Source organism: Hesperophylax consimilis, chromosome 14 (assembly GCF_061612785.1).
Source record: "Hesperophylax consimilis isolate HC1 chromosome 14, BYU_Hcon_1.0, whole genome shotgun sequence".
In the NCBI taxonomy this organism is placed as follows: Eukaryota; Metazoa; Arthropoda; class Insecta; order Trichoptera; family Limnephilidae; genus Hesperophylax; species Hesperophylax consimilis.
This window is the reverse complement of record NC_142849.1, coordinates 11,726,840-11,739,627: the sequence shown is the minus strand read 5'-3', so window position 1 is coordinate 11,739,627 and position 12,788 is coordinate 11,726,840. Positions and strand designations below refer to the sequence as shown.

At 33.2% G+C, this 12,788-nt stretch overlaps 1 protein-coding gene across 3 annotated transcripts in view; it reads right to left on the bottom strand.

Annotated features, from left to right (window-relative positions):
* Positions 1-12,788, bottom strand: part of LOC149417883 (uncharacterized) — a 29,001-nt gene that overhangs the window by 7,547 nt on the left and 8,666 nt on the right. For all 3 annotated transcript variants that reach the window (XM_089639502.1, XM_089639503.1, XM_089639504.1), the window contains exons 4-6: positions 6,294-6,350; positions 4,762-4,995; positions 2,312-2,534 (exon numbers count right to left, since the gene is read on the bottom strand). In XM_089639502.1, coding sequence (XP_089495628.1) covers positions 2,312-2,534; positions 4,762-4,995; positions 6,294-6,350 — 514 coding nt within the window. The remainder of the gene's footprint in view (positions 1-2,311; positions 2,535-4,761; positions 4,996-6,293; positions 6,351-12,788) is intronic.

The following is a 12,788-nucleotide window of genomic DNA, read 5'->3' as shown; positions in this document are numbered from 1 at the left end:
GACAAAACTCACATTCATACGATTTTATCAACTGTGCAAGCATTCCATCTTGCTTGCACACATGCTCTTTCATTACACATTACACTCAGGGATCTCAATTCTACAGCATTCAGCCTACTTTCATACTTCCTTTGCCAATTTCATGACTCAATGCCATATTTCAGGGTCGGTATCAGCACTCTATTGTGGACTGTTAGCCTTGCTTCTTTGGATATCTTTTTATTAGCGACTACCGCATTCAGTCCTCCAGAGTTTCCTGCATCATATAAGAGTGAATCCTCTAGCTATCGTTTTCGAAGAGTGCTATCTCTTTCAGAGGCGGTCCCTGCCTTAGTGCATTTGTGCACTGCACTGCCAAACATCGATATACGTCAGAAATGTAAAATCGTATATCTACTCACAAAGAATTCCCGCCAGATCATTATAATATTCTTACCAATCAAAGTTTGTACTAGACTCCCGCGCATGCGAAAAACAATGTAATATGGGTATCAACCCGTGCATATTTCGCTTTGCCGAGGCATGCCATGTACCTTCTATAGGCACTATCTCTAGAGGCCGGAACCGTGAAATGAGCGAGACAGGTAGAGACCCATAACGGCTGTTGATGTGTTAGAGCAGTGGAGATAGAAGGTGGCCGGTGCATTATCGGCGCATGCGCCGAAACATCCTGATCTTTATCAAATACCTTAAACATGCGTAAAACGTTTGGAATGCATTAGTTAGGATTGACAGATTTTGAACTAATTAACAATGTTATAATATTCTAGCGTTACCGGCGCGATCTACATATCTGCAAACTTGACAGTATTCAGCATTCAGTATTGGCGATTGACGCGACGTTTTAACGGTTTTTGCGAGTTTTGCTCTGCAAAAAGCTTTTTAAATATGAGTGCTAATGAAAACATTGCGGTTAACATTGATTTTATCAAAAGTAACCGAAGTTCATTTAATCCCAACAAACTAGAGATGATTTTGCGAATGCTGACGGAGCAATATCAATTAAACAATTATTTTACACAAGTGTAACTTGGTGGAGTGTTTTAGTGAAATAGTGAAACTGTTAAAAATAATTTGTACTATTCCGATGACAACTGTCGAGTGCGAAAAGTGTTTTTCTACGTTGAAACGTGTAAAAACATTTCTGAGGAATACTTTGTCCCAAGATCGTCTCAATGCTTTATCAATGATGAGCATCGAAAAAAGTTTGATCTTGTCTATACCAGACTTTAATAATCTTGTAATTGAAGAATTTTCTCAAATGAAAGAGCGACGAATGGATTTTCTCTACAAATGAATTATTTGTACTGGGTATGTAGTTCCCTTTAAATCACTTTATTTTACTATTTTACATGTTACCATTATTTGTGAAATGCACTGCTGGCAAATTCTGTCACGAGCCGCCTCTGATCTCTTTACAACTGGCTTCATACGAGTGTGAGTTTGTCTTTGCAAAAAACTGGATTGAAAATAAATGTCTTTTTTGTAACGGAACTGGTGTCGATCGAATGTGTGGGAGCTGCTTATGAAGGGTACCTTCGCACGCACATGTATTAACCAGTAAATCGTCCAACCCTATGGGATCATAACTAAGAGCTTTACTGGGGTGGCCCATCACAATTAGGATTTTTTTTGCAGGCTGCAAAGGGCTATTGAAATAAACTATGAATAAAGGAAAACTATGGATGCGGAAGTATAGCAAAAAAGCTACACGTACATTTATACCTAAATGTTTTTTAACCTTTGGAACTAACACATCCGCTGTGTGTCGAGGGATAAAATCCCACGAACAAAATGTATTAATGTCAGATTGACATATGGATACGCTGGCGCTCAATGGATTAAAGTTTTCTGTATCCAATTGGTACTTATGGCGCTTGAGAAGTTTTACCGCAGTACATATTTCAAAAAAGATGTGTACATAACCATATATTTCACAAGTAAATTAATGTGTTTGAATAAAAAAAAACGCTTGGCTACACATCTTTCTTGAAGAGTATGCACTTTTTTCAAAGGGTGATGCATTTTAAAGGTTGAAATGCTCAGGTACCAGAAATTAAAAATATAACCACTGTGATTAAATATCTAACGACAGCTAATAATTTCAGAAGCTGGCTGCGATCGATTGAATAAAATGGTACAAAAACTGTGCGCTTTCAACAATTACTGCGATGAAACGATGCATAGAGGAATGATCGATAGGATTTATTTTTGCATAAAATTATTTCGGTACCGGAAGAAGTAAACGACAAATGCGGAGAAACGATTATTCGAGGAACTACTGATCAAGATTTCACTGTATGCTATTTACCTTTTGAATTCTCCCAAAGCCTCGTGCAAGCTTCCTTCAACCATCTTCTGGTCATCGTTCAAGTACTTGAGACGTATTCTAATATTGTCACTGTTTGGTTCACTGGCTTCATTTGGGTCTAGTCCGTCCTTCTCATCTTTCTTGTCATCGCTGCTTCCAATTGTGTCATTGGATGTTGGTTTCTTCTCGTCTGTGACCGTGTCAGCGCTGGTAGCCGTTGAATCTAGTAAAACAGATCAACATTGATAAGATCATGCAAGAAAACCTTTTGAAATATATAAATAAATTACTATTACGTGGTTTCTATGCAACAAAAGCTATTATTTGATGTAATCAATGAAAACTCCACTTGTCGGCAAAGTCCAATAGCCAATAATCAACATAATATCTATATATTTTCAATAATAATATTAAATATACCGCATTCTTTTCTCTTTCATATTCTTCTACCTTTCATTTGTCATATATTTTTTTCAGGATTGCTCTGCTAAGAATATAAGTTAATTCAGCTCTGAAAACTATTATTAACACTTCAGGCCTCAACCATATTTTGACAGGTCGGAATTTTACCGCTTTGCAATAAAATCCAAATAAATGGAATATTTATGAAGGTATCTGAAAACTAAAAACTGTTTGAAAGGTGAGAAAATACGCTTCCAATTTTATTGTTATAAATAATAATATAATTTTTGATATATTAAAATTTTAAATGCGAACATAAAAAAAATTACAAAAGGCTCACCTTACGTTTTTTGATTTACTGATAAAGAATTTTTTTTTTTTTAAAAACCCACACATTTTACTAGACTTTTTTGTAGTTTCACATAAAAATAATTAGTAAAAAATTGACGAAGTAATTTTTTTTCTTATTGCTTTTGGAACCTTTGGTTTCATAAAGGTACACATTTTAATTATTCTGTGATTAATTTCTCTTTCTAACATCGTTTAGATCATATGATTTGTTCCCAGAAGCGAACAAGTTAGCCTGAAAAACCTGTGGTTAAAACTTTGTTTGTTACATTTTCCCGCCTTTTTTACTAAAAGACCCTACAATAATTACCTAATATTTTATATAGATAATAATATATTAGTAGTAATACGATGTATATAAATATTACATAAAAAAAATCTTTGTATCTTATTGTATCTTAACACTTTCCAGGCCGTGCCGGGATCCTGTTTAGTATTTTTCTTCCAGTTGGCCGGCACTTTACTCACTTTCTATCCTCATCCTGTTGAGTACGAATTCCGTTTGTGTAGATATTTTTGGCTAATCAGCTGTGTCCGAACTTTGTTTGTGTTTGGTTTGCATATTTTTCCTATCTTAATTACATTTCCTATTCTTGAGGTGATTACTATACACGGTGTCCGGAAACTCGTAGTACAAGCGGGAAACTGGAGAATCTACACCACATGGGGAACCCAAAAAAACATAAAGTTTTTTTTTTGAGCATTTTCACAAAAAAAAAAAAAAAACCAAAAAAAAATATTTTTCGGCTATTTTAGGGTTAAAGTTTTTTCTGGTGTTTAGGGTTGAACAACAGATGTTTTAACCCTGCAGAGCAGAAATATTTTATGATTACACCGGATTAAATGAAGGGTGATTTCAAAATAATGCTTCAAATCCGAGTTTCTTCATTTGTTTTACTTTCAAATAGTTTTAATTAGTTGGGTACTTTGATCTTCAGTAATAATTTATAAGAATTTGATTAAAAAAAAAAAAAAAAAAAATCAACTTCAAACTCGATTTACTCGATAACGAAAGCTCAAATAAAAAAAAAATATACTACAAAATCGACTCCAAATGTGATGTAGATTCACCAGTTTCCCGCTTGTACTACGAGTTTCCGGACACCCTGTATATACTTCTAAAGTCGCGGCCTGGAAAGTGTTAAATTTATATTTATAAAATAAATATAAATTATATATACATTTTTGGCTTTGTTTTTATACAAATCATTACGTTTTATTATGAGATTGATAAAATTTTGCATATTTGATCTTCAAAGCAGGAGGAAGGTCTATACTTATATTTCTTGATGAAAGTTTGCACGGTGACCGGATAAATCATCACATCTTTAAAAAGTTATATAAAGTCATGGAAAATGATGAAACAAAAACTTTTTTAACTGGGTTAAATAGGTTAGGTTAAAAAAAAATTTTTTTCATTGTTTCTAATGACTTTATATCACTTTTTAAAAGTGTGTTGAATTATCATGGAACCGTTTGCACACCTGACACTCAAATTAAGAGGAAAATAATTATGTACTGCTTACATCAGATTTCGAAAAAACTCTATGTAAAGCCCGGGCAATGCAATTATTTTGGTTGTCTGTTCGTCCTGCGTAATTCTGGTTCAATGGACTCGAATTTGCTATGAATTCAAGTAACAAACAATCACATTTCTGCTTCACAGTTAAGATCAAAACGAAAGATTCTAAAATCCCTACCTGGACTCCCCTCAGCATGGGTCTTGAAGAATGCCAATCTCCGATTCCTCAGGACGCAGGTTTCCGAGTCCATGGCATTGACTATGCTGTCCATCTCTACGTCCTGGGGCGAGGAGACAGTGGCGGACTCTCCAGCTGCCGCGAAACTCTCATTGTTCACAACGGCATCAGATCCTGGTGCAGGTGATTCTGCTAGAATGTCTGGCGGTGGTATATCTGTTTGGTGGACATCACCTAGAATTGATAAGAAAAGGAAAAAAAAAAAAGACACTTTGTTGTAAATGCAGAATGTAATAAATAATTTTTTTCAGAGAAAAGAATATAACACATATTAAATGTTAATATGTAGTTCTGTTAAGTTATCTTCTTGGGCAATTAATGGTGAAAACTTTGGAAACCGTTTTGTGTGGGAGTGAATAGGAATCAACTAAACATGTTGTAAATTTAGGGAAGTCGAAAAACTGAGGAATGGCATTGCAGAGATAAAATGAGATTTCGCAAAAGTAAGAAATAGCACTTGGGTCTCCTTTGAAAATCTCCACTATTTTTTTTTATTTTTAATATTTGTTTACAAATTATGTGCGCTACCCGACTCACTAGACAATATCTGTTCTGAGCCGGGTAGCAGTATCTACCATTACATATATCAATAATGAATAAAAATACAAAGAAAATAAATAAAAATACAAAATACAGGAAAAGAAACGTAATTAAAAAATAAAAGATTACCTAGATAAAATCATAATATCATCTCAATATCAATCATAATATCATAATATCATCTCAGTTGCGTTTTCTGTATCTGTCTGTTTCATATTTCCGTTGAGAGTTTTTATTATCTTAGTCAATGACTAAAAGATATGTAGCAGAAGAATCCAGATTAATTCATTAATAATAAGCAGCTCGACGCTACTTAGGTACGTACTTGCTACTTAGGTACGTACTCGCAGTCGAAATCAAAACAGAGCAACCTACGTACTACAAGCACCTACTTGTCTAACGACGACAATAATATCGCAAGTCGGTCTTTCACATTACGAGAACTCGCCAGAAGGTTCGAGTCTACCTCCTAGGCATAATTGCCACGCCGCCGAAACTTCAGGAAAGGGCCAGACCGAGCGAGTGGCCTCGATTTAGTTGCCATTTAACTACCTGCTGTTGCCACCAACCGAACAATATAAATAAGCCCGACGCAGCGAGCATATTATTAGTATTCAGTATTTACTATCGTCAACAGCTGCTACCTACGAGTACTACGACCTAGTTTCGCGAACATTCCATAGTATTTGTGCATAAACAAACGTGAAATATTGTGATTGTAAATCAGCTTTCAACTTATCAATAAACACTATACCTGAGTTGGAGAGATCTTTCATTTATACACCACGATAACCACAGATATTAAAATGAGGTTTATAAGCTTCAATAAGACACACCTAATAAAATTGAATATTTAAACATTTTGATTAAGATACATAACGGGGAAACAAAATCACGGTAGGTTCCATCAGATTAGTGAACATGTATTTTACCTGGAATAGGTGTCTCTGCTGTATCTTGCGTTGTAGGAGCAGCCGATACGGTAACAGCTAAAAAGAAATTAAGGATACATTATTAAGAAGAACAATTCCTAGATGCCACTGAATCTTTTTCCGTCTTTTCAGTTTCACATTTTTCATTTGATAGTCATTAATATTGTCTTCAGTGATTGAATGATATTTTATTCGTAAACCAACTGAAGTGTACCCAGCGTTGCTGGGGGTTATCCTTATGAGATAGACATATATCATCTTGGACTTTTATGTAGACCTTTTTAAGATATACAATTCCGTAGTACTTCATTTTGATGTATCTCATGAGGTTTAGTCAGCATTAGCAATGTAGTGCCCGAAAATATATTTTTAACTTGATTATAAAACATCGATTTTCTCCACTTTCTATAAATATAGTATGCATGTATCATTGATAATAATTCCATTGACAATCCTGAAATTCTCGCCAAAATAAAATTTTACGTACCGACTAGAAATACGAGGCAAAGTGCTACATTTTTCTGTGACAATTTTAAAACCAACTATGAAGCTCATACACCTATAAATAGACTACATCATTTTGGCAATAAATTTGGGAATATTGTAGACATGCTTAAAGATTCCGTGTTAGTTATAAAACGAAATCTTTTTAATCATTTTACTGAGATGTATGAATTCACAACTCCGTAGTGAATACACTTTTGTTTTTATATGTATATGTTCCTTAATACATATTTAGCTTTCCGTAATCCACACTATCAATTTGAATTTACCTTAATTTAATCAAAAATCGTAATTTATTGTAAACTATGTAACACAACTGTATTACTTGTTAACTACTTTTGTAAAAGCCCATTAGGGCGTAAATAAATAAATAAATAAATATATGTAAACCTTCCGAAAGAAATTCTGTAAATGATAGTTAAAACCATGTCAAAATCTGTTGTGTAGTTTAGAAGAACTAAGCGCACAAACAGACAGACGCAGATAGCGACTTTATTTTATACTATTTAAAGATACATGCAAATTACTTATTATTGTAAATACTATTAGTTAATTGTTATATTGTATATACAATTAGTTTAATTGTTTACTGCAGATTTTTAGTGACATTAGAGAAAGTGAGATAGAGAACGTAGCAACACGTAAGTGTATCTACTAGCTTTGTCACACATGAATTAACGTTTGAATTGAGGATATACTTAAACATAAATGGCTGGTGAGTTGCTACATTTTGTGAGACAATAACATATCTATATGTTTGTAATGTCACTGGTTTATAAGGAGTTAGACTCTCAGAGGCACGTAATATATAACATTATGTATAATCTGTGTTTAACAGCGGAAGTATGCCATGTAAATAAAAGTAGTGTTAAAGGTATAATTTAGCAAACAGATGAAGATATAAAAGCTAAATAAATGTTAATTGAAATAACAAAGCAATTTTAACTAGTCAGTAATTTCTAATATCCTAACTAAAATTGTAAATGCGAAAGTGTGTTTGTTTGTTTGTCCTTTTTTTACGTCGCAACGGAGCGATCGAACAATGTGATTTTTTGCATAGGTATAGTTGGAGGACTGCGAACTGACACAGGCTACTTTTCATCCTGCAAAAACATTTCATTCCCCTAAGGAAATTCTTTGTACAGTAATTTTTCGCTAACACCATGCAAGCGAAGTCGCGTTTAAAAGCTAGTCTATATAAATAAAAATGTAAATGTTCGTTTGTTCAAATCTTAAATCTCCCAAAGTTCTTCACCGATTGCTTTGAAAGTTTGACACAATGTTGCATTCGAATATTTTTTTTTAATTAAATACAGTCAAACTCTGTTATAACGAGCATGAGGGAACAGACTAAATTTGGTCCTTTTGGCCGTTATTTGTTTTTTCCAAAATAGGTTTGTTAAAAGTCTTATGTACCTACCGATCTGCCTCTACTATCAATATATTTAAAATATGAACTAGATCAAGGCTGCCCAACCTTTTTAACAGTTGGGCGAAATTGACGATTTAAAAATCACTGGCGGGCCACTGAATACTGACGGTTCCTATTTCCATGGAGGGGGGGGGGTTGTTAGAGAATTTCTATAAAACATAATTCCCCACAAAAGAAATTCAAAATGAGTGCTCCCCACAAAAATATTTGAAATCCATGGGGGGGGGGGTTGTTACGGAACTTCGCTGAGAAAAATTCCGCACATCCAAAAACATCATATGTGATTCCCCACAACAATTTTTCGAATTCCATGGGGGGGGAGGTGGCTACAAGATTCCATTTCGGACGCAAAAAATATTATATCAAAAACCGGTGTATTTTTGTTTAAAAGGTAAGTTCAAGAGGTTAGATTTTTTTCGTCGCTGATTCTCGTTCTGAGTAGCCTAAATAGCGATAAATCGCCTTCGTTGGCAACACTGGCGACTGCGCGCAAGCTGCATTGTTTGTTTTACCGCGGGCCCGCGACACTTTTTCAAATTGGTGGGTTTTTTGAAAATGGTTCACGCGGGCCACTTATAATTCGTTCGCGGGCCTGGGGTTGGGCAGCCTTGAACTAGATAAATACTCCTTCATTACTCAAATTTATCAATGATTGTTTTAAAGATTTCGCTTTCATGCTTCTCAATTTCCTCTTCAAAACAATCAACGCATTTATCATGACCTAGTTTTTTTTATTTTTTTATTTTATTTTTTTTTATTGAATAAATAGTTAATACATATCAACAAACAAGTCCTGCTAAGCCAATTGAATTGGCTTGTCAACTGGTGCTTAAAGTTTAGTTACATATACATTTTTATAAGTTATAATTACATTTTATATCTACAGAATCAACAATTTTTTCATACAATTTTTCATACATATTAAAGTAAATATTTTTTTTCCGATAGCCAATTTTTCACCATATATTTAACCTTATTCATAGATTTACATTGCTTTATAGTGTCAAGTAATAAATTAAATATTTCGGTATGTTGTATTCAAAGGTTCTCTGTCCGTATTTATTATTGAATTTCGGAACTATTTTTTTTTTTTTTTGTAATTATATTTTATTTTTAATAATATGTTTACATGGTACATAATTCATTTTACATCTTGGGTCTTTTTACTACTCTTCCATTGAAAGCATTTGCTTGTGTATGGAAGGGGAGTGTACATAAATGTTGTTGTTAGTTAGTACTTAAATAATTCATTGTATATAAATGTATGTTTGCTGTAGTATTTTTTTTGATAGTAGTGAAGGATAATATATTAATATAATAAATTAAAAAAAAAATAAAGGAAGTTATGGAAAACTAAGGATATTTGTGAGATTAATTAAGTGACAGTAGTTTTTTTTTTTTCAGAATATTTTTAAAGTGTTTTTTGACAGAGAGCAGTATTCGGGTTTTATCATTAATGCTTCTGATTTCTTCTGGTAGACGATTGAAAAAAGTTCTTCCCTGGTAAGTATAATGATGTTGTGCAAAAGACGTATTTAGTTTTGGGCATAGAAAAACATGTCTAAGTCGCGTTCTGTTTTCATTTAAAAATTGATATTTATCTTTTTCTTTTATAATTTGGATTAATGAGTTTTTAATATATAGGTCTTTAAATGTAGGTACTTGAAATTCTTCAAACAGGCGTTCTGTTGGGTAGTCAAAGGATTTTTTTAGTATAATTTTAATAATTGTTCTTTGTATAATTTCAATTAGAAGAAGGTTACATTTATACGCGGATCCCCAACTAATAATAGCGTATTGTGAAGTGGATTGAACTAAGGCATAGTAAATTAAATATAGATTTTTTATCGACAGAAAGTTTCTTATTCTTAAAAATATATATATTAATTTTCTAATTTTGTTTACTACTTGACATATTTGTTCCTTCCATTTCAGATTTTTATCAACTATCAACTCCTAGATATTTAATTTTATTTGTTGTTTTTAGTACTGTACAGTTTGATTTGCAATAGTTTTGGCTGTGAATTTTAGTATTATTATGTATGACAATGTTAAAATTTTTAGGGGTATCATTTGTATGGATTGCAAATGGAATTACAAATGTCTTTTCATTATTAAGTGACAGTAAATTAGTGTTGAAAAAATTCATGAGCGTGTTGATGTCTTCTGTGGCCTTTAATTCTACTTTTTCCCAAGTCTTATCACTTATTATTAATACTGTATCATCGGCGTATGACGTAATTTGACCATGTAAAGGTTGAAAAAAAATATCGTTTACATATATAGTAAATAGAATTGGTCCAAGCACTGTACCTTGGGGAATTCCAAAGCTTGTAATCTCTTGATCACTATTAACACGATTGATTTTTACCACTTGAGGACGGTTTTTTAAGTAGTTGGTGATCCATTTAATCGCGTTGCCTTTTATGCCGATATTATTCAATTTTTTTAATAGCATCTCATGGGATATGCTATCGAATGCCTTTCTAAGGTCAATAAATATTCCCGCACATTTTTTACCTTTATCTAATGATTCGTGAATGTATGAAGTTACGTTAGCAATAGCATCTTGTGTGCTGAGTGATTTTATAAAGCCAAACTGGTTTTTGTGTAATATTTTATTATTATCTAGAAAATTTACCAATTGTTTTTTTACTATTTTTTCAAAGATCTTTCCTATATTAGAAATTAGACATATTGGGCGATAATTCGTTGCTTGATGTGGATCTCCAGATTTGTAAATAGGTGAGATTATTGTGTTTTTGTAGTTCATTGGAAAAATTCCATTAAAAAATTCATTACCCGTCATTGCGCGTGAATCTAGTACTGTATTTATGTTCTAATTTTTCTTTATGCTGCGGGGTAAATATATACTGAATTATGATTTTTTGCCATAGAATATCCTTAACAGGTAAAATTTTGGCACTCTGAAACAGCAACGGTGTATTATGTCTCTGTTTAAAAATATTAGGGACGTTCAAGGCTTGAAAGAAAAATATCACTAATTGTCTATCTTATTATGACTACCTTGTGCGTACTGTACCTACCGCTTGTAAAATCGCACTTGTCATAAATAACTAGCTTGCGGGATTGTTTTGGTTTTCGGATGTACAAATTAACAAACCAGGTATGCACAACCCGCGGCCCCATTCTAGCGGCACGCATGTCAATTTCATACGGCCCACTTGGCTACAGAGACAATAAAGATAAATGTTTGGGGTAATTCTTGAAAACCCTGGCTGGTTAAACCTTAATTTTGCTCTCAACCCACTCCCCCTCAACGAAAAAATGGGCAAAGCAAAGCAAACCCCTCTGCTGAAAAAGTTGTGAATCACTAATTTTACCCCGTGCAGGGATGTAGGTACTCGTAACAAGCAGAGATGTGCTTTATTTCAAATAAATCCATTGCAAATGGAAATGCAAAATGCAAAGCATTTTAAATGCTTTTCTAAAAACCATTTTGCATTTTAAATGCTTTTCTCAATGCATTTTCCATTTTAAATGCTTTTTTGCAACATTCTTCCTACTATCTCCACTCATCTTTTTTTCATAAGCCCCAAATATCAGTCGGTCCTCAACCTCGCTATGAGAGATAATTTACATTTGTCAAGTTGCTCCCTGGTAGAAGCCCTGGCAATTGAGTGATACCATTACAAAAAATACTAATTATTATTTTTTTGGTAAACTAATGTGACAAGATTTTTTATGCATAGCACAAAGGGTAACAATTATTTTATAAGCAATAATTATTAACCTGAAACACTCATCCACATTGAAAAATCTCCTGATAAAAGATACATGACGCCAACTATAATAAAGCCAAACCAAAATAAAGTTGGTTGTTTCAGGTGAAAAAATGTAACAAGCAGTAATTGTTGAATGAAACACTAGTATATATTGAATTATTTTGCGGATAAGAGATAAGCCGCCATAGCTCAGTGGTCAGAGCTGTCGACCGGAAATCGAAAGGACACGGGTTCAAGTCCCGTTGGCGTCATGTATCTTTTATCAGGAGATTTTTCAATGTGGATGAGTGTTTCAGGCTAATAATTATTGCTTATAAAATAATTGTTACAAAAAATACTGATTCAAATATTGAACATGGGGCCATGACGCTGTAATATTAAATGTTAGATAGCAGTTTCTATGTTTTTACGGTGGCAACATTAGTCCCGCGCAAATTTTTTGTGGTTTCATAATCCGTAGTCGTGGTGTTTTTGGATTTACCATCATCATGTTTGTTCTACATTGATGTCCATTATTAAATGACAAAATTGTTTAAAAATTATTTAATTATTTTGATTGTTTGACCTGAGAAACCATTTTGCATTTTCAATGCATTTTGAAAATAGGTATTTTGCATTTTGCATTTGAAATGCTTTTCTAAAAACCATTTTGCATTTTGCATTTTCAAATGGAAAAGTTTTGACCCATTTCCATTTTGCATTTCAAATGGTTTTGGGTACCCATTTTGCACATCTATGGTAACAAGGTACCTTCAGAAACATATTTATTGGTTAACAAAATTGACGATGAGTTGTAATACAAAAGGAGACGTA